At 36.9% G+C, this 19,648-nt stretch overlaps 1 protein-coding gene across 3 annotated transcripts; it reads right to left on the reverse strand.

Annotated features, from left to right (window-relative positions):
* Window positions 1-9,717: 9,717 nt before the first annotated feature.
* Window positions 9,718-12,607, reverse strand: ABI5 (Basic-leucine zipper (bZIP) transcription factor family protein). Of its 3 annotated transcripts, XM_090011797.1 has the most exons (4): window positions 11,410-12,607; window positions 10,609-10,680; window positions 10,429-10,458; window positions 9,718-9,999 (listed from the first exon to the last, which is right to left on the reverse strand). In XM_090011797.1, exons 1-4 carry the CDS (start codon window positions 12,409-12,411, stop codon window positions 9,925-9,927), a joined length of 1,179 nt encoding a protein of 392 aa, XP_089867923.1. In that variant the 5' UTR covers window positions 12,412-12,607; the 3' UTR covers window positions 9,718-9,924. The 3 variants fall into 3 exon arrangements, with proteins under 3 accessions (XP_089867923.1, XP_089867925.1, XP_089867926.1); XM_090011799.1 differs by lacking the exon at window positions 10,429-10,458; XM_090011800.1 differs by lacking the exons at window positions 10,429-10,458; window positions 10,609-10,680.
* Between the last annotated feature and the right edge of the window lie 7,041 nt (window positions 12,608-19,648).

A 19,648-nucleotide genomic window follows, 5' to 3' on the forward strand; every position in this document is an offset into this window, starting at 1 on the left:
GCTCTCAATCTCGGTATAGTTCATGCTACATCCTAACCATGATGGTTATCAACCATCCATGGTACTTCAGAGTCCCAAACCAGTGTGAGTGTAACCCTAAGTCATAACTAAGTTCACACATTGAACCACATTCTTAAATTCATAATTCACTCGTTTCCTCATGAGTGATGTCGTAACTGATCACAAAAATCTAATTCTTAATTTCATGATGACCTTATGACTCACATCTCTCTCACTTAATACGCAATGATATAGTGTCTCTACATCGTTAAATCACCGGTGACCCACTCTCCGTGGTGGCTGCACTTTAGCCGCGAACCTGGTAGCCCTTGCCACAGGTCGCTACTTTCGAGATTTAAGGAGTCATGCATGCTAAACTCAAAATATACATTCATACAACATGAATGAATTAAATGAGACTCTAATCTAAACTTAGTCTCATCACAATGCATGATATTAATAATCATATAGACATACAATTGAGATACAATTTCTTTCTATCATGCATGACATATCACAACTAACAAATATATCACTACAACAAGTATATATAAATCAACTCATAATGTCAAGTATGAAAGTTTATGCATGTCATGGTCTCACCCCAAAACAATCATGCTAATCATTTATAACATTACAGTAACAAACAACGTGAAAATATTTATTTACATCTAAGATTACTTATAATATCTCTTACATCAAGTGCGAACACTATGCTTTCATCGAAAGTGAGTCTCAAGATGCTCTAACAGTAGGATTTGATCATTAAACCAACATATTTAAATTAATTCACAAAACTTCTTACAAAATTACCAAAATACCCCTCACGAATTTACTCATGAAACCTCAATTTTTGTATCACTGATTTTACTGAAATATATAAACTAGTAGATTCCTCTTTATAATACGAGTCTAACACACCAAACCTCACTTGATTCCGAGTTCGGGGTGCAAAGTTATGTCCATTTTACCGAAATGGATATCGGGTATCCAAATGAGTATTTTGGTCATTTCGGATTTCAGTACCATTTGAGACTATCTTAAGAACTTATCTAAATCCATTTCTGATCTGGATCCAACCCTATATGTTTGGATCTAGATCCATTACTCATCTGGATCTAGAATGGTTGGACTAGATCCAGAATGGTCTAAATGGATCCAGAATGGTCTGACTGGATCCGAAACATTCTGACAGGATCAAGAATAGCTTGATTGGATCCAAAACATGACCCATACACTCTTACTAGATCCAGAATTGTCTGACTGGATCCAGGACAGTCTGATTGGATCCAAAACTGTCTGACTGGATTTGAACCTGCATGTCAGGATCCAGAACATTCTAACTGGATCCAGAATAGTCTGATTGGATTCAGACCTGCTTGACTGGATCTGGACTAGTTCGGTTGGATCCAAACCTGTCTGACTAGGTTTGGACTCGAGAATGATCCAATCGGATCCAGAACAGGTCTGGTTTAGTTCAACTGGATCTGAATCGAGAACCCTGATCTAGTCAGACTGAACCGATTCAATCAAATCCGGTTTGGATCAAACCGGTTCGGCTCAAACGCGATTCGGTCTGAACCCACACTCATGAACCAGTTTGGCCAGAACCCAGGTTGGTCTGAACTGGTTTGGTCTAAACCGACCCACTTAACCCGATTCGGCAAGAACCAATTCCCCCCTAAACTGATACACATTTTTTTTCTGAATTGTTTTGGTTCGGTCTGGGTGTGACCTGGACTGACCTGGTTCGGTCTGGGTCGCACCCACACCGAACCGGTCTTCTTCTTTTTTTTGGATCGGTTGGCTCGGTCTGGGCGTGACCCAGATCGTCGGGTTTGTTACAACAATGAAGCCGTACACGATACTTCAAGTACAAGGTTTTGATGATGAATAAGTAAATCAATTGTATTTCAGCTAAGGCAATGAAAAAAGATGACAAGAATTGAAAAATTCGATGAAGAATCTATGAATACTAGTGTGCAAATATAAAATTCATTAAATGTTTTAGATTCTTGTAAGAGCCTTACTTAGAGTGCATATTTCGATTGCATTTCACCTAAAAGTCTTTAGAAAAACTTTTATAAAAGAACCCTTTATGAAAATTATTTTAGAAAACTCTTTACTTAATTTTTCATGTTTATTAGTCGACCAATAGACTCACCAGTCAACCAACTTTCTCGCACCAATTTTTTAAAGCAAAAACGTCAATTTTCTGAATTAGTCGACTGAAGGTTTTATCAGTCGACCTGACAGAATGTGTGTTTTTAGAAAATTTAGCAGCAGTCGACTGAAGGTTTTATCAGTCGACCAGACAGAACGTGTGTTTTCAGAAAAATTTAGCAGCAGTTGACTGAAAGATTTTTCAGTCTACTGATGATATTATTAGTCGACTAAATTTTTCTTTAGTCGACTAAGTTTCAAAACTTCAAATTTTCAAACAGTTATGATAAAACATTAATCGACCGACGATAAGTGTCAGTCTGCCAATATTTGATTTCAGTCGACTAACTATTGTTCCAGTCGACTAATTTTGCCATTTTTCTGTAACTTTTAAAAGGCATGTCTTTTCATTTTTCAATCGTTTTGATCATTCAAAATGGACTGTTTTGACACCCTTTCATACCCTCAACGTACAGAATCTTTCAATTATAAATATGAGTGCATTCCACACTAAAAAACATCGAATCATATCGAATTACATTGAATTACAAAGATCAAATTATTTGCTTTTCACTTTTATTCATTCAAGTATTCATTTTCTCTCACTTGATATTTTCACTCCAGTTTTTCACTCAAATTCTTTTGAGAGACAGTGAATTAGTGAGTTGAGTATTTCAACAACCTCAAAAGCCAATTGCATTTTATTTGCATTCATAAGAAGGGCTCGTAGGTTGATTGTAAGTTGATTATTTTTTTTTTTGTAAAAGGAAAGGACTCCTTGGTTTAAAGGAGTTGTTTGCTTTCAATAGGTTTGTTACTGAAAGTGAGATCAGATTTGATCTGTATGTTCTTGTGGTTACACAAGGTTGATAGTAGAAATCTCAAGCGAGTTTTGCTTGAAGATTGGATGTAGGTCTAGAAGACCGAACCAGGATAAATTCTTGTGTTCTTTGTATGATTGCTTTGTGAATCGCAAAATCCTTCAAAATTCGAAAGACGTTATTTAAAAGCACTATTCACCTCCCTCTAGTGCTCGTTGCCTCGATCCTACATCACTTTCATTTGGTATCAGAGTAGGTTTGCTATATTTTGATCTTACCATTATCTAACATGTCAACAATATCATCTCAACACAAAGAAGGATGCTCCTCTGTTCGTCTTTCTCTCTTTGACGAAACAAACTATGAATATTGGAAAGTAAGAATGACAATATTCCTACAATCTATGGATCTCAAAATTTGGAGAGTTATTTCAGAAAAGTACATGCCAAAGCTATGAATGCGCTGTATTGTGTCGTTGACAAGGTAGAGTTTAATAACATCTCAATGTTCCACAACAAATGAAATTTGACATACTCTTCTCGTTATTCATGAAGGTACGTCAAAGGTAAAGGAATCTAAGATTGCTTCTTTAGTTCATAAATTTGAATTGTTTAAAATGAAGCAAAATGAGTCTATATCGGACATGGTAACAAGAATGACTGATATTACGAACACTCTAAAATCCCTTGAAAAAGAATATTCACAAGTGAATTTAGTTAGAAAAATCCTAAGGTGTTTAACTTTTGAATGAGAGAGAAAAACCACAACAATAGAGGAAGCAAATGATTTAAACACCCTTTCTCTTAAAGATTTGGTTGACAACTTAATGACATATGAAGTCCAACTTCATGATAGACAAGAAGAAGAACCCAAGAAGAAATCTCTTGCTTTCAAGGTCACTTCTGACTCTGAAGATTCAAAAGAAGATGAAGATAGTGCCCTCATCACTAGGCAATTCAAAAAATTCATCAAAAAGGGAAGATTTCAAAGGAAGGTAAAGAAAATTGATTCTTTCAATCCTAATGAAGTCAAGTGCTTTAATTGCAAAAAGGCAGGACACATAAAGAAAGATTGTCCTCTTCTCAAAATCAAGACTAAGGACCAATTCAAGAAGAAAAAAGCATTTTAAGCAAGTTGGGATGATAGTGACTCCTCTTCCGACGAAGAATCTAATGAAGAAGTTGCCAACATGTGCTTTGTAGCACAAGAAGACTCAGTAAGTCAATTTGAGTATGATGATTTATTAGAAGCATTTAATGATTTATATGCTAAATTTAAGAGTTTAAGTTCTAAAAACTGAAAATTCAACTCTTGTCTCTCAAAACAAAGTGTTACTTAAAGAGATAGAAGATCTCAAGACGGAAAACTCTTGTCAAGCATCTGAGATAAAAGAAATTGGAATTAGAACCAATATCTTACAAGAAGAGATATCAAGTCTGAAAGAAAAATCAAATGATCTTCTTTCTATAGTGACCAAGATAATCTAGAAAGACTTTTTGGTTCTCAAAGATGCTCGGTTAAGAAAACCAGACTGGGATATAGCTTCTTTGATACTAAAAAAAGACCAAACTATATGGTGAAGAATCAAAGACAAAATTCTCAATCATTGATTCAAAGAACTCAATTTTCTAGTTATAATAGAAATGCATCTAATCATAGTATTTATAAAGCTTATAAGCCTAGACATGATTACTCTAGAAATGCTAAATCTTTTTATAGAAAAAATATTTATTCTCAAAGGAAACCAAAATCCAAATGGATATGGATTCCTATGACTAACTCTCATGGACCCGAAAATAGAAAATGGTCAAATGCTTTGTCTTCCAATTTTGTTGTAGGTATACAAAATAAGGAGCAAATGGATCTTGGACAATGGTTGTTCCAAACATATGACTGGAAGGCCAGAGTTATTTTTCACCCTCCAAAGTAAGGATGGAGGAACTGTCACCTTTGGCGACAATAACAAGGGAAAAGTAATCGGTATTGGTAACATTGGTAATCCAAAATTTCCCTTGATAGAAAATGTTCTTTTAGTAGATGATTTAATGCATAATTTATTATCCATTAGACAATTATGTGATAAAGGTTTTCTCGTTTCTTTTGAACATGATTTATGCTTAATTTCTGATTTTCAATCTAAAAAGATTATTTTTAAAGGTAAAATAAATAAATAATGTATATAAACTTTATCTAGATGAGTTACCCACTTTTAATGAAAAATGTCATATTGCTTCAAATGAAATTCAATGGTTATGACATAAGAGACTTGGACATGTTAACTTTAAATTAATTTCTAAGTTATCCAAGAATGATCTTGTTAGAGGCCTACCTAGAATACCATATAAGAAGGACCACTTATGTGATGCTTGCCAAATGGGTAAACAAATCAAGAGTTCTTTCAAAGCAAAAGATATAGTTTCAACAAAACGTCCTCTTGAATTACATTTATATCTATTTTGACCATCTAGAATTCAAAGTTTAAATGGTAGCAAGTATGCTTTTGTTATAGTAGATAATTATTCTCGATTTACTTGGGTGATTTTTCTAAAAAGCAAAAATGATGTTTTTTCTGAATTTTCTAAACTTTGTAGAAGAATTACAAATGAAAAATCTACATCTATTATTAAAATTTGTAGTGATCATGGTGGTGAATTTGAAAATGAATCTTTTCTAAAGTTTTATGATTTACATGGTAAATCTCACAACTTTGCTTTTCCTAGAGCGGCTCCACAAAATGGAGTTGTTGAAAGAAAGAATAGAACTTTGCAAGAATGTGCTTGAACCATGCTTCAAGATAAAAATTTACCAAAATAATTTTGGGCTGAAGCAATAAATACAACATGTTATGTTTTAAACCGCGTTCTTATTCGACCAATCTTACATAAAACATGTTTTGAATTGTATTATGATCGTACACCAAAGATCTCATATTTCAAAATTTTTGGTAGTAAATGCTTCTTGTTAAATACCAAAGATAATCATGATAAGTTTGATTCAAAATCAGACGAAGCAATATTTCTTGGATATTCTTCTAGAAGCAAAGCTTATCGTGTTTTTAATAAAAGAACATCTTGCATTGAAGAATCTTTACATGTTGCATTTGATGATAATTGTGAGCAGGTTATACCTCTAAGCGAAGGAAAAGAAGTCATACTTCAAGAAGAACCTTTGATAGAGAGCACTTCTCAAGAAAATATTCCTCTTCCACCGGTTTGGAAAGAAGTTCCCAATCATCCACATGAGCAAATTATTGGAGAAATAAAGAGTGATGTCCAAATTAGAAGGCAATTGCAATATATTGGAAATATTGCTTTCATATCTAAATTAGAACCAAAGAATATCAATGAGGCTTGTGATGATGAATTTTGGCCATGTCTGAAGAACTAGGTATTTGCTCATTATTAGACTTATAATTTTTTTTTGAAATTTTTGTTTTACTTGAAATTTTTTAAGACTAACATTTTTCTTGAACTTTGTTTACTGTTATTGCTTTGATAAAACATTTCTTTTCCAGGACATTGATAATTTCTGGATTGTAATATTTTGAACTTGAATTTGCATTTTGCTTATGCTATGACTGCACTTACTTATTTTGATTATGACAAAGGGGGAGAAAAAGACAAACATGAAAATTGCATCATATGAAAGCATTGAAAATTGCATTCATGAAAAAGAAATAAGAATGCATGAAGTAATGATGAAAATGCAAAACAATCAATATGTGATATATATGTGCTTTGATTGTGCTAACTTCTTATGTTTTGCAGCATATTGATAAAGGGAGTAAAATCTCCATCTATGCATCTATATGTTCCATCTTTGACTAGTTTGTCATCATAAAAAAGGGGAAGATTGTTATAACAATGAAGCAGTACACGATACTTCAAGTACAAGGTTTTGATGATGAACAAGTAAATCAACTGTATTTCAGCTAAGGCAATGAACAAAGATGACAAGAATTGAAGAATTCGATGAAGAATTTGATGAAGAATCTATGAAGACTAGTGTGCAAATGTAAAATTCATTAAATGTCTTAGATTCTTGTAAGAGCCTTACTTAGAGTGCATATTTTGATTGCATTTCACCTAAAAAGTCTTTAAAAAAACATTTCTAAAAGAACCCTTCATGAAAATCATTTTAGAAAACTCTTTACTTAATTTTTCATGTTTATTAGTCGACCAATAGACTCACCAGTCGACCAACTTTCTAGCGCCAATTTTTCAAAGCAAAAACGTCAATTTTCTGAATTAGTCGACTGAAGGTTTTATCAGTCGACCGGACATAATGTGTGTTTTCAGAAAATTTAGCAGTAGTCGACTGAAGGTTTTATCAATCGATCGAACAAAACATGTGTTTTCAAAAAAATTTAGCAGCAGTCGACTAAAAGATTTTTCAGTCTACTGATGATATTATTAGTCGACTAAGTTTCAAAACTTCAGATTTTCAAACGGTTATGATAAATACATTAGTCGACCGACGATAACTGTCAGTCTGCTAATATTTGATTTGAGTCGACTAACTATTGTTTCAGTCGACTAATTTTGTCATTTTTCTGTAACTTTTAAAAAGCATGTCTTTTTATTTTTCAAACATTTTGATCGTTCAAAATGGACTGTTTTGACACCGTTTCATACCCTCAATGTATGAAATCTTTCAACTATAAATATGAGTGCATTCCACACTCAAAAACATCGAATCATATTGAATTACATTGAATTACAAAGATCAATTTCTTTGCTTTTCACTCTTATTCATTCAAGTATTCATTTTCTCACTCACTTGATTCTTTCACTCCAGTTTTTCACTCAAATTCTTTTGAGAGACAGTGAATTAGTGAGTTTAGTATTTCAACAACCTCAAAAGCCAATTGCATTTCATTTGCATTCATAAGAAGGGCTCGTAGGTTGATTGTAAGTTGATTATTTCATTTTTTTGTAAAAGAAAAGAACTCCTTGGTTTAAAAGAGTTGTTTGCTTTCAGTAGGTTTGTTACTGAAAGTGGGACCAGATTTGGTCTGTATGTTCTTATGGTTACATAAGGTTGATAGTGAAAATCTCAAGCAGTTTTTTCTTGGAAACTAGATGTTAGTCTGGAAGACCGAACCAAGATAAATTCTTGTGTTCTTTGTGTGATTGCTTTGTGAATCGCAAAATCCTTCAAAATTTCAAAGACGTTATTTAAAAACACTATTCATTCCCCCTCTAGTGCTCGTTGCCTCGATCCTACAACACTTTCATGGTTCGGTCTGGGTCGCATCCAGACCGACCCAGTTTGGTCCGGGTCGCACCCGGACCGAGTTGATTCCCCGATAAAACCCCTAACAGGGGTGGAAAAGAGGCATCACCCCCCCCCTTCCGCAACACAGAGAGGGACCGGTCGCTGGAATCGACCTTCTCTGTCCTCCTCATTGGCAGAGGGAGGTCGACCCGACCAGCCCCCTCCTCTCTCTCTATATATATCGTCTCTTTTTGTTTTTTTTTCTTTTCAGAAACTCGCCGACAGCCATGGTTGCCGACCCTCTTTGCTCGAAATAAAAAAGAAAACGAAGAAGAAGATGAAGAAGATGGTGGAGGGTTACCTTGCCGCCACCACTGCCATTCCCGGTAAGTCTCCTCCCTCTCTCTCTGTCTTCCTCTCTCTCGGTTTCTCTCGGTGTGGGATGCGGAAGGAGGACCTGCGTGAGGGTTTTTATAACCCTCACGCGGGGTGAGGGGGTTGAGGATAAACCTCGCCCCCTCCCGCGGATTTTGGGGGTTATCCTCACCCCCTTCTTGAATTCTCGAAACGACTTTTTCAAATGAGAAACATTTTTTTTAATGGATGTTTATGTCCTAAACCTCACCCCTTCTCGAATTCTCGAAACAACTTTCTCAAATGAGAAACATTTTTTTTTTAATGGATGTTTATGTCGGAGGGGGGGGGGGGGGGGGGGGGGTTACAAAAAGCATCCCAAATATGGTGGTTACATCTAATTGCCTATTTTATCTGATGTATTTCGTATACTCTTTTAAGACAAAACAACAATTTTGTCCCTTAACAGCTCACCTTGACATCTTACGTCATTCTTTGGTCTTCTGCTTGTGTCTCGCATGCTGAATGAGTAAGGCTGCACGCGGTCTCACGTTCGAATTCCACGGGGGTTAGTCTCTCAGCTTGCCAATAAAATAAAAAAGTCGCTCGTTTTACAGATGCATCCAGCCGTTCATCATACTCTAAAACAAAAGTACTTCATGAATATACTCATCCCCTTGATTATTGAGCCCCACCATGCTTACAGGCTTTGATCGTGACAAGATGGTTTCACGTGGGCGTCGAGATGAGGCAAAATTTCTACCAGCAGCAGACAGGATATTGATGTGAGCTGCGGATAAAGAAGCGGGCGTTTCACAGAGCTTTTCTAGATCGCTGGTCAAACAAGCACTTGCGTCCACGGCATGGCTCCCCAAGATGGTCAGCAAGCGAACCACCCACTAAAACCTACCAAAATATGTGGACGAGCTCGATGGATAGAGACTGGAGAATAATGAATAATCATACAATACACTTCATGCAACCCTAGATACGGGCGGGCCCCACACGATAGTGCCAGCCTGCGCCTACCACCCCCAACTTCCATCCTCTCACCGTCATCATCCGCTCCACATTCCAACAAAACAGCAGAGAAGAGCAAAAAAGGAAAAAAAAGCTGAACCCATCACTCAGAGAGTCAGAGAGAGAGAAAGAGAGAGAGAGGTTGGTCGTATTTATTGCTCAATCTTTAGATACTTCTCGTCGTCACGAGACAATCTATAAGGCTAGACTGCTCCCTGTACAAAAAGGAGCGTGTATGTATACGTATATGTACACAAAAACCCCCTTAGACACCTCTAATTACGGAGCATCTTACGTACGTAAAGGCATGTTGAGTATATTGTAATGACTCGGCCATCATAATTCATAATCACCAGGGCCCAGTACGGGTCCTTCTTAGTGTCTGCCCTTGTGGTGTTGCCGCCGGCGCCAGGGCCTCCAGTAGCTGTTTGGCAAAAGACAGATGAACACAACGTTACCATCATACGGCTCAGCACCATAAGGTAAAGAAAGAAAGAAAACGGGCTTCAATTATCTGAAAAGACGTTTCAGGACCAATATTTTCAATGAAATTGTCAAACACGAACTTACTACGTTACAAAATCACTCACTAAGTCACTATGACTACACCACGTTTACCCTGATCTAACTGTATTAAGCATAGCAGCATACTATCCTTACCGTACGAGAACATAAATGAACGTGCACTCTTTCAAAACGAGCAAAAAAAAAAAGATACTTCACAGGTATCAAAAGCGACTTTTTGGAATACCAACCTAACAAGGATGGGTCCCAAAATGGAATGGAATTATCCCAATATGATATTACAACCTATCGTTAGGAATAAAAAAAAAACAAGCATAACACAAGTTACCTTCTTCTTTCTCTTCTCCTTTTCTTCTTCCTGCATCACCATTACCACAAAAGGACACATATATCAACAGCAATCCGAAATATGCAGTAACTCTAAATCCCCTTCTAACCATAGATTTTTTTAAGTGCCGGTTCCCAAAATTGCTTACACAGAGATGGCATGAGAGAGAGAGAGAGTCACCTGCAATTTTTTGAGCCTTATGTTCTCCTCCTTCAGTTGATTGAGTTCAGCTTCAAGCTCAACAGTGTAAGCCTGGTGCATGAAACACAAACCCTTAACCACTATTAGCTCCATAAGGACCAAATACAAAACTTGTATCTGTTGTACCAATGACATGGACAGTAAATCATTGAGGGCTGTCAACATGGGTTATGTCATTTCCTCACCTAGTGAGATTTATACCAAAGGCCTTGCCTACCCGTTTTCATGGCTGATAGAGACCTTACTATGGTCAATGGTACTATTAAAATATACCAACTCGAACATGAACTTATAAACAAGGACTGGGAGGAAAATGCGGTCCAAGGGACTTGGGACACGACCGGGAGCCATCTCAGATAGAAGTCATTCTACCTTCTCAATAGTCCGCGGTTGGCATTAAGAATGATAAGAGGATAGAACACCCAATTCATCTACTCCACGCCACCTAAATCCCCATAATACTAATGGTAACAGATCTCTCCAAAATCTCAAAGGGTTTCTGGAGAGTAGCATTGGTTAGGTAGAAATTCACGGAGTTGATTCGCAGAGCAGCAGAACTACAATACGAATTGGGGATGAGAACAACCGTGCAGGGGCTCACCTGCGAAGCTTCGAGTAGCATGCAGGTGAAAGGATGCTTCACAGTGGCACACAAAAACAACCAGCAAAAAGAGAAGACTAACAGATAAGAAATGAAGGACATCAATGCAAAATCCCACTGTTCTCTACCAAGCAGTGAACAGAAGTTTCAGTGACAAAATTCAAAGGACAAAAACGCACCTGCTTTCTTGCTCGGGATCTAGCAGCAGACTCCCTGTTCTTAATCATCCTCCTCTGCCTCCTCTCCACCACTTTCTCCACCGGCCCATCCAACGCCCTCTTCCTCCCCCTCATCCCCATGTCCGTCCTATATTGCACCGGCGACATCCCGGACTCCATCTGGTTTGTACACATCCCATCCGATGAAAGTGGGCTCACCGGCGAGCCACACCCCACGGCCCCAAATCCTCCCACTGCAATGCCCCCATTATTCCCAGCCCTCCCACTCAAACACCCATTATTACCCATCCTCTTCATCCCAGCATCATTGACACCCAGTTGGTGCGGGATCATCTGCTGCCCCATAGCCATCGGAAATCCCGGAACACTGACCGGAGGTATCCTATTACCACCCAATTCCCCATTTCCGGCACTCCGATCACCGTAACCCAACACAAGGACCTGCCCAAAGTCTGGCTCTCCGACCGCATTCCCTTCATTCCTGAACATCGATGCAGCGGCGTCGTCTCTGACCACCCCGGCTTTGATCAAGAAATCCTCAAGTGTCATCTCGCCGAAGGTGGGTTGACGGGTATGAGGAGGATTAGCTGAACCACGGACATTGTTGTGCCCAGGTTGCAACTGTTCTTGTTGTTGCTGCTGTTGGTTCTTGTGAATTTCAGACCAGACCTCCTCTACCGTCTTACTGCTAAGGGGATCAGGCAAGGTGAAGGAGCCCTGCCTGGGCAAGCTGGCCTGTCTGGATAGCGGCCCCTCGCCCGCCGACGTCGCCACTGCGGCCGCAGACATGGAGTGGCTCTCTTCAGCCGTCCAGATGTTGGAGATGAACTCGTCCATGTTCATGGACCCGAAGTTCTTGCCGGGCTCGACTATGTGATTTTGGAACTCGTCCAGGGTCAGCGAGTAGATGGACGCTTGTCTCGCTAGAGAGAGAGACTCTGCCGGCCTCTGAAGATCTGAGTCCACAGACACCATGCCGCGGGAGTCGGAATCATAACTCATCCTTTTCCTGCCTTTATATGGCGGGGAGAACAAAAACGCCTTCAGCGGAGAGCTTGGCTGGCTGGTAATGCCTTTAAAATGAACAATTCACCGTTTTCGCCTGCAAAATTGATGCCGTTAGTCTTAGTTTCTCCAGCACACTGGAATGAAAAAAGAAAGCCTCTGCTAAAGGAGAGAGAGAGAGAGAGAGAGAGAGAGAGAGAGAGAGGGTGGAAAAAAACAAAAGCAAATCGGAAGATAACCATCAAAACCAAGGTAACAACAAGAGCGAAATTTTCAGAACATTAACTTTTACCCATTCAGGAATCAAACTACCCCCTTCAAAAAAGAAGAAAGGTCCAAACTTCGAAGGATTCTACCGTGTAAGGAATTAATACTTATTTCTCAGGCATAAAGATACGAAAAAAAAGAGACCGTAATGTCGTCAGAGGGTGCTTTGGATGCCGTTCATCCATGAGATGAACAACAACCAAAATACACCACCATTTTCCCTTGTTCCTTGGCCGTTCATTTTTTGTGCTTTAGATGCTGTTCATCTACAAGATGAATGACTCGGATAGTATTTGTGGGGACACATATGAAAGGTAAACTGTCTAACCATGTTGTTAGGGTCTTGCTTGGACTCCCTTTTTTTAGGTTCGATAAACAAAGCAAAACTTCACTCTTAAGTCCTTTTCTTCTTTTTTAGAACAAAAACTTCACTCATAAGTCGAGAAACGCAAGTGATCGTCCATTGAAGTAAAAAGAGCAATGACAATCTTTGACTCAAAACCAAAACCAAAACCCATATCCCAAAGCTAAAAATACACTACCCATAAAACATGTTGTGGGCATAAAAATATCAACATTACCATTAAAACAAAAAAACACTACCCGATAAAACATCTTTGTGGGTATCAAAATATCAACATCACCAATAAAACAGAAAAACTCTCATTTTAGACAAAAAAATATGGCTTTTGTAGACAGAGACCGCTCCCAACCAAAAATGGAAAATCCATACTCCTTCCCCGTGAAGCCTTACCATTGAATAATCAAAATAAAAAATTTCAATTAGAGCCCCATACTTCGCCTTATATTCCAGAATGAGACCCATATTTTCTTAGAAAAACATTTCAGGACCGAATTTTACTTAAACTGGCAATTAAACGAACTTCGGCCACATAAAATATCATCTTTAAATTCTAACCATTGGTTTGTAAAGGAGCAACAGCTTAGAAATTTTAAGATGCATAACTCACGGTTAACCGCTTAACCTGAGTTGCTCTTCACCTGAAGTCGCCGCTAGGGATGGCAGTGGCCCGGGGGAAAACGGGGCTCCACCCGGCCTCCGACACCCCGCCTTGCCTCGTTTGAATCGGGGATCAACGACATGAAACAGAGATGGAAGTTAAAATCAAAACCCATTCTCCTGCGATCCTTTTTTAGGGATGACAATGGACGGAAGAAAAAACGGAGCCCGCCCCACCTCGCATCGTTTGAATTGAGAATGAAGATAAAATTGAGGATGGAAACGAAGATGAAGGTTAAAGTCAAAACCCGGTGGAGATGAAGGCCAGAATTTTGAGAGTCAGCAGGAGTGGAGACCTTGTCCCCGTCCCCGTCCCACTGTCATTCCTAGTGGCCGCCACTTGACCCAGGGAAAAGTTGGTCCAGAAATGTCTTTTCGTTGAACAGGACTCTTTTTTGGTATGAGGCAAAAGTGTGTCCGTAAATGAATATTTCCCTATCAAAACGATCCCTTTCAAGACGCCCTGAGCTTCAAACGCACAGAGAAACCGTTCACAAAAGGACAAAAACGAAAAGGAATAATATTTCCAGAGGCAAACCGCTCTCAAAGGAAGACAACAATGGCATCTGATGAGAGAAAACAAAAGCATTTATGCACATAAGATAACAAGCCCAAACTTCATAAAAAAACAGAAAGCAAGTAGAGAATCATCCATTTTTTCTTTACAAACTCTTTTAACACACTTACTCAACACACTATCAGTAGATCTAAAAAAACAAAACACGAGAAGAAGAAAATTAAACCAACCACACAAACACAAAGAATAAGGATTTTAAGTAGTTCTACAAGAGTTGCCTAGACGCACTGAGATCTCCTGTTAAATTGAAAAAAAAAAAAATACTAAGACCCTTCAACAATTTTCTAATAATTTCTATCAAAGTAAAAATCAAGCTCCACGCTCTTCAACAAAAAAGATGCAAGCAAATAAAAAGAAAAGAAGGAAGCGAATCCCAATTGAACCAACTTGATTCTTTCCCGCATGTTGCTGGATGAGCAACAACCACACACAAAAAAACACGCAAGACACGGGCGCATGCGCATGCATACAGGCACCAATCATCATCAACCTGTATTAAGACAGACAGTGCATCAAACATCGGAAAGACGCTGCTTTTCACAAGAAAGAAACCATTAACCATACCATATATGCAGGAAAACAACACGCTCAATCTCACTGCAATAAAATAAATAAATAAAATGCAAATTCACACACTTTTTCCTCAAGAAATCTTCACATAAAACGCCAAAATTTTCGCCAAAGATGCACTCGAAGACCAAAATCGAGAGCCGATTTCACCGGAAAAGAAAAAGAAACGTCCATCTGAGCTTGTATAACAAATAAAAGCAAAAAAAACCGACGCCAAAACACAATAAAAGCCATCATCTCCACCGTCCGATCCATACCAGAAGCTTCAACCCCGACTATACTCGCGAGTCCTGTCCCACCTAAACCCTCACCTCATAAACTCAGCCAACAACTCCAGCTCTAACACTGCTCACTCGCATTTCGCCGTCTAGGAAGAATCTCCGCCATCGCCGCCGCCAATCGGACGGCCCGAGATCCCCTCTTCCCCTCGAACCAATCGACTCCACAACAGTAGAGAGAAAGAGAGAGAGACTCTACTCTCTACCAGATGGCACAAGCGTCTAGCAGAAGCCTCTCATCCTTTCGCCGTTTTATACTCCCCACTTTTTTTTTTCACAGATGCGATACGTGAGCAAAGTGTGTTCATCACTGTTGAATTTTAATATCAAGACAGTTGTTTCTGTCTTCCCACCTGCAGCCTCAGTAATTTTTAATTCCCAAAAATTTCATCACCTCCCCTTCTCTAAGCTGTCTATAATAAGAACTTTCATCTGTAACGGTTTCTCCGCGGTCACTCTTACTGCTAACTGGCCCTTCCCATAGCTGTGTGGGACCCGCACTCTTAATTTCTGCCTTCAGTGGACGGATTTAACTCCATTGACTGTGCGCAGTACGAGCATGGGTTCGCTGGACGTCCTACCGACACGTGTCTGACGCGTGTCGCATTCGGTGCCCTTTGTCGTGAAGGGACGTGGCGGGATCCGCACGTGCCTCTTGTCCCTTGCACGTGAAGGCCTTTTTTTTTTACGCCGAAAACTTTTTTCGCGGAAATGAAAATTTTGGCCTTTGTCTTCTTCGGAATTACGGTCGTGTGGACCCGCTCCGTTTGTGGGGGGGATGAGTGGTTCGGTTGGGGGGCGAGTCGAGCAGCTTGGTAGCGGGTTTGTAGTGGTCTGACTCGGTTCAGTTTGGAATGAATTGGATCTATGTGCGTTACGGATCCACCAAATGGTCCTAACCAGCTACCAGGGCGATGGTTCGTCCCGGTACACAATCATCCAAATATTTCTAATAGGATCTATATCGATTCATGTTCCTGCTGCTATAAGATCTAAATTACTGAACCCAGAATATCTAACACGGGCCAAATCATGGTTGAATAAAATCCAAACCCAAATTTCAGCAGTAAGTCCAAGTCTAAGCTCCGAATTTGAAAGTATATTTGAATCGGAAAATGACCGTGTATGACAAAAATGACACTTTTTTCTGAAAATGCTTCAAAATTTTCTAAATTCACCCCACGCTCAAATTAAAAAAATTCTGATTTTTTTTAGGATTAATTTATCTTTCACATGAGCAAACCTTCTGAAGTTTGCGTGATATATCAGTACGCTCTTTGAGTATCGCAAACTCTCACTAAAAGAAAGATTCACATATTTTTTTTACGTTCCTCACGAAATTTGCATAACCAAATATGTGAGCTTCTTGTAACTGAAACCTATCTAAACTTCACAAATATTTCACTAAATTCGCACATATAGTACAAAGTTCACATAACCAAATATGCAAACTTTCTATAACTGAAATCCATCAAAACTTCACAAATATTTTACTAAATTTGCATATATAGTACACAGTTCACATAACCGAATATGCAAACTTCTTGTAACTGAAATCTATCGAAATTTCATAAATATTTTACTAAATTCAGATATATAGTACAAAATTTACATAACCAAATTTGCGAACTTTCTATAACTAAAACCTTTAGAAACTTCACAAATATCCTACTAAATTTGCATATATAATACAAAGTTCGCATGAAATTGTACATATTTTCTTTAAGCAATTGATCCTCAAGGAGATCCACAAATATGCAGTGATCTATGTATATAACACGTTACGAAGTTTCATGAAATTTGCTTTCCAAAATAACTATCACAAATAAGGTACTAACTTCAGAAGTAAGGTCACTGCAAATATACTCTTTATATACGTTTTTTTTGATATATTTGTAATTTTTTAGAAATATTATAAATATTGGGGATAAATAAAATGCAAATTTCTTTCTTTTTGCAGAGTTCCGTATGATCATTAAATGTGACCCTTTGATTGTTTAAAAACCAATTGTCCACAACCTAGGGTTATTTTCGCATAAATTTGGTTTTTTTTGTGGTCCCCAACGTGCATCTCTGTGATACCAATTTTTGACCACTATTGCTAACAAGTTATTGATGACAACTTATTGTTGAGCTTTTCAAAATAATCGACACATAGTTTTTTTGGTAAGCACATGTATAATAGCTGAAAAAGTTATTTTTTTGAAATCACTTGAATCATGGTTTTAAAATCCAATGACTCGTCACTTAGCTCGTCCTTGAGTGACTCGTGACTCAGTCGGGTCATGTGAACTTTATATAAAATATAAAATATAAAATATAAAATATAAAATATAAAATATAAAATATAAAATATAAAATATAAAATATAAAATATAAAAATATATGTATATTCTATCTATATTTTATGGTATTTTATTAATATATTATATAATATATATTATATAATTTTTATAATATATTCAATATATGATTTTATTAATACATGTATAACTATATTTATATATATAATATATATAATATATATATTTTATATTATATTATATATGTAATTATATATAAAATATAGTATATAGTATATATATAGTATATATATATATATGCATGATTCACCCATGACTCGATTGACTCGCCCATGACTCGGCCAAGTTTTGTAAAAAATGAGTTCAACATGTTTTTTGACCGAGTGACTGGGTGATCTGGGTTGAGTCATTGGGTCAACCCGGCGAGTTTTTAAACTATGACTTGAATCAATTATTTTTTTTGAAACATTGGTATGAGTTAGTTATTTTATGAAAAAATTGCATGGTTTTCAAGTTATCTTTCCATGTTCAATAGCCTATTACATTTTTTTCATTGATGAAATCATTTGCATGAGAGTGTCCATTTGTCTAACAAGTTCTTTAACGATTATATGCCTATATTCTTCAATTTGGTTGTTTACATGTTATGTATCTTGTATTATAAACATGATTAGAGAATACTATTTGTTTTTTTGTTGTTGACAATTCAAGTTTCTGCATCGTTAATAGGCTATTTTGTTTGTTTCTTGTAATGCATTTTCAAAAACCTATGTCCTGTCTTTGTTGCCTGCCTTTTTACCTATATTCTTCATTTTGTTATTGTAGAAAATTTTGAATTTGTTTGTTATAATATGAGGATTGAGAAGAATGTCTTAGAGGGCTCCACACCCATATCATATGCTAGTGTTAAAACACAACTGAAAATGCCAAAGAAGAAAAATTATGACCTGGGTGATACTTCCTACTATAAATTACTAAGAAGGGTTGACACGTGGGTAGAGAGAGAACGAGTCTGTGTCGTGGCCAAGAGCTTGGGTGTCTGACATTTTTCACAGAAAATGTCGCATCATTAATTGAAAACCCAAAAATCTACACTTAAACAAGAAGCATCAATTGTAATTGAATTTATGTTTAACAGTTTAACTAGTTTGAATGCATATCAAGTTTAAATTAGTTTGAATATAACAAATTAAATTTGATTTGTAAATGAATGTATATAGTTTTGTGAATTGTGTTACAAGTTTTAAATGTATATACCTATAAATTCGAACATTACTCAATATAATTTTGAATATTATAAGTGAATTGTGCATCTGTGAAAAAATTGAATATTACAGATGAATTTAAATATTATAAGTGAATTGCGTATCTGCGGTAAATTTGAATATTATAGGTGAATTTTGTATGTACGGTAAATTTTTAGTTATTATAGGTGAATTTGAATGTTAAAGCTAAATTATGTATATTCAAACTTTCTGTAACTAAAACCTGTTGAAACTTTGCAAATAGCCCATTAAATTTGCATATATAGTACAAAGTATGTATAACTAAATTTGCAAACTTTTTATAATTGAAACTAGCCGAAACTTATGAAATATTTTACTAAAATCACATATATAGTACAAAGTTCGTATAACCAAATCTGTGAACTTTATGGAACTAAAACTTGTCAAAACTTCATAAATATTCCATTAAATTTGCACATATAGTATGAACTTTGCATAACCAAATCTGTAAACTTTTTATAAGTTTAACTTGTTGAAACTTCTCAAATATTCTACTAAATTCATATATATAGTATAAAGTTCGCTTGACCGAATTTGTAAACTTCCTATAACTGAAACCTGTCAAAAATTCACAAATATTTTACTAAATTCGCACATATAGTATACAGTTTACATAGAACCATGCATATATTCTTTAAGTAGTTGATCATCAAGGAGATTCGTAAATACGCGGTGATCTGCACATATAACACATTGTGAGGTTTCGTGAAGTTTACACTCTGAAATGACTATTGCAAATAAGGTATTAACTTCACAAATAAGGTTATTGCGAATATGCTCTTTATAAGCTATTTTTTTAAACAAATTTATGGATTTTCATAAATATCACAAATATTAGGCATGTCCTTGTTATAGAACATTAAACCTGAAATAAAATTAAACATGCAAAATATGCACATCTTTTGTAGAATGAAATTAAACATACAAAATAT

The sequence above is a fragment of the Nuphar pumila genome, chromosome 1 (genome assembly GCF_984573655.1).
Source record: "Nuphar pumila chromosome 1, dmNupPumi1.hap1.1, whole genome shotgun sequence".
Classification (NCBI taxonomy): Eukaryota; Viridiplantae; Streptophyta; class Magnoliopsida; order Nymphaeales; family Nymphaeaceae; genus Nuphar; species Nuphar pumila.

Excerpts from the sequence above, each read along its gene's own strand:
- ABI5 (XM_090011797.1), bottom strand. The coding sequence starts at position 12,411 with ATGAGTTATGATTCCGACTCCCGCGGCATGGTGTCTGTGGACTCAGAT. Across the intron at positions 10,459-10,608 it reads TAAGGCTCAAAAAATTGCAG|GAAGAAGAAAAGGAGAAGAG; the intron begins GTGACTCTCTCT and ends ATGGTGATGCAG. Across the intron at positions 10,000-10,428 it reads AGGAGAAGAGAAAGAAGAAG|CTACTGGAGGCCCTGGCGCC; the intron begins GTAACTTGTGTT and ends TTTGCCAAACAG.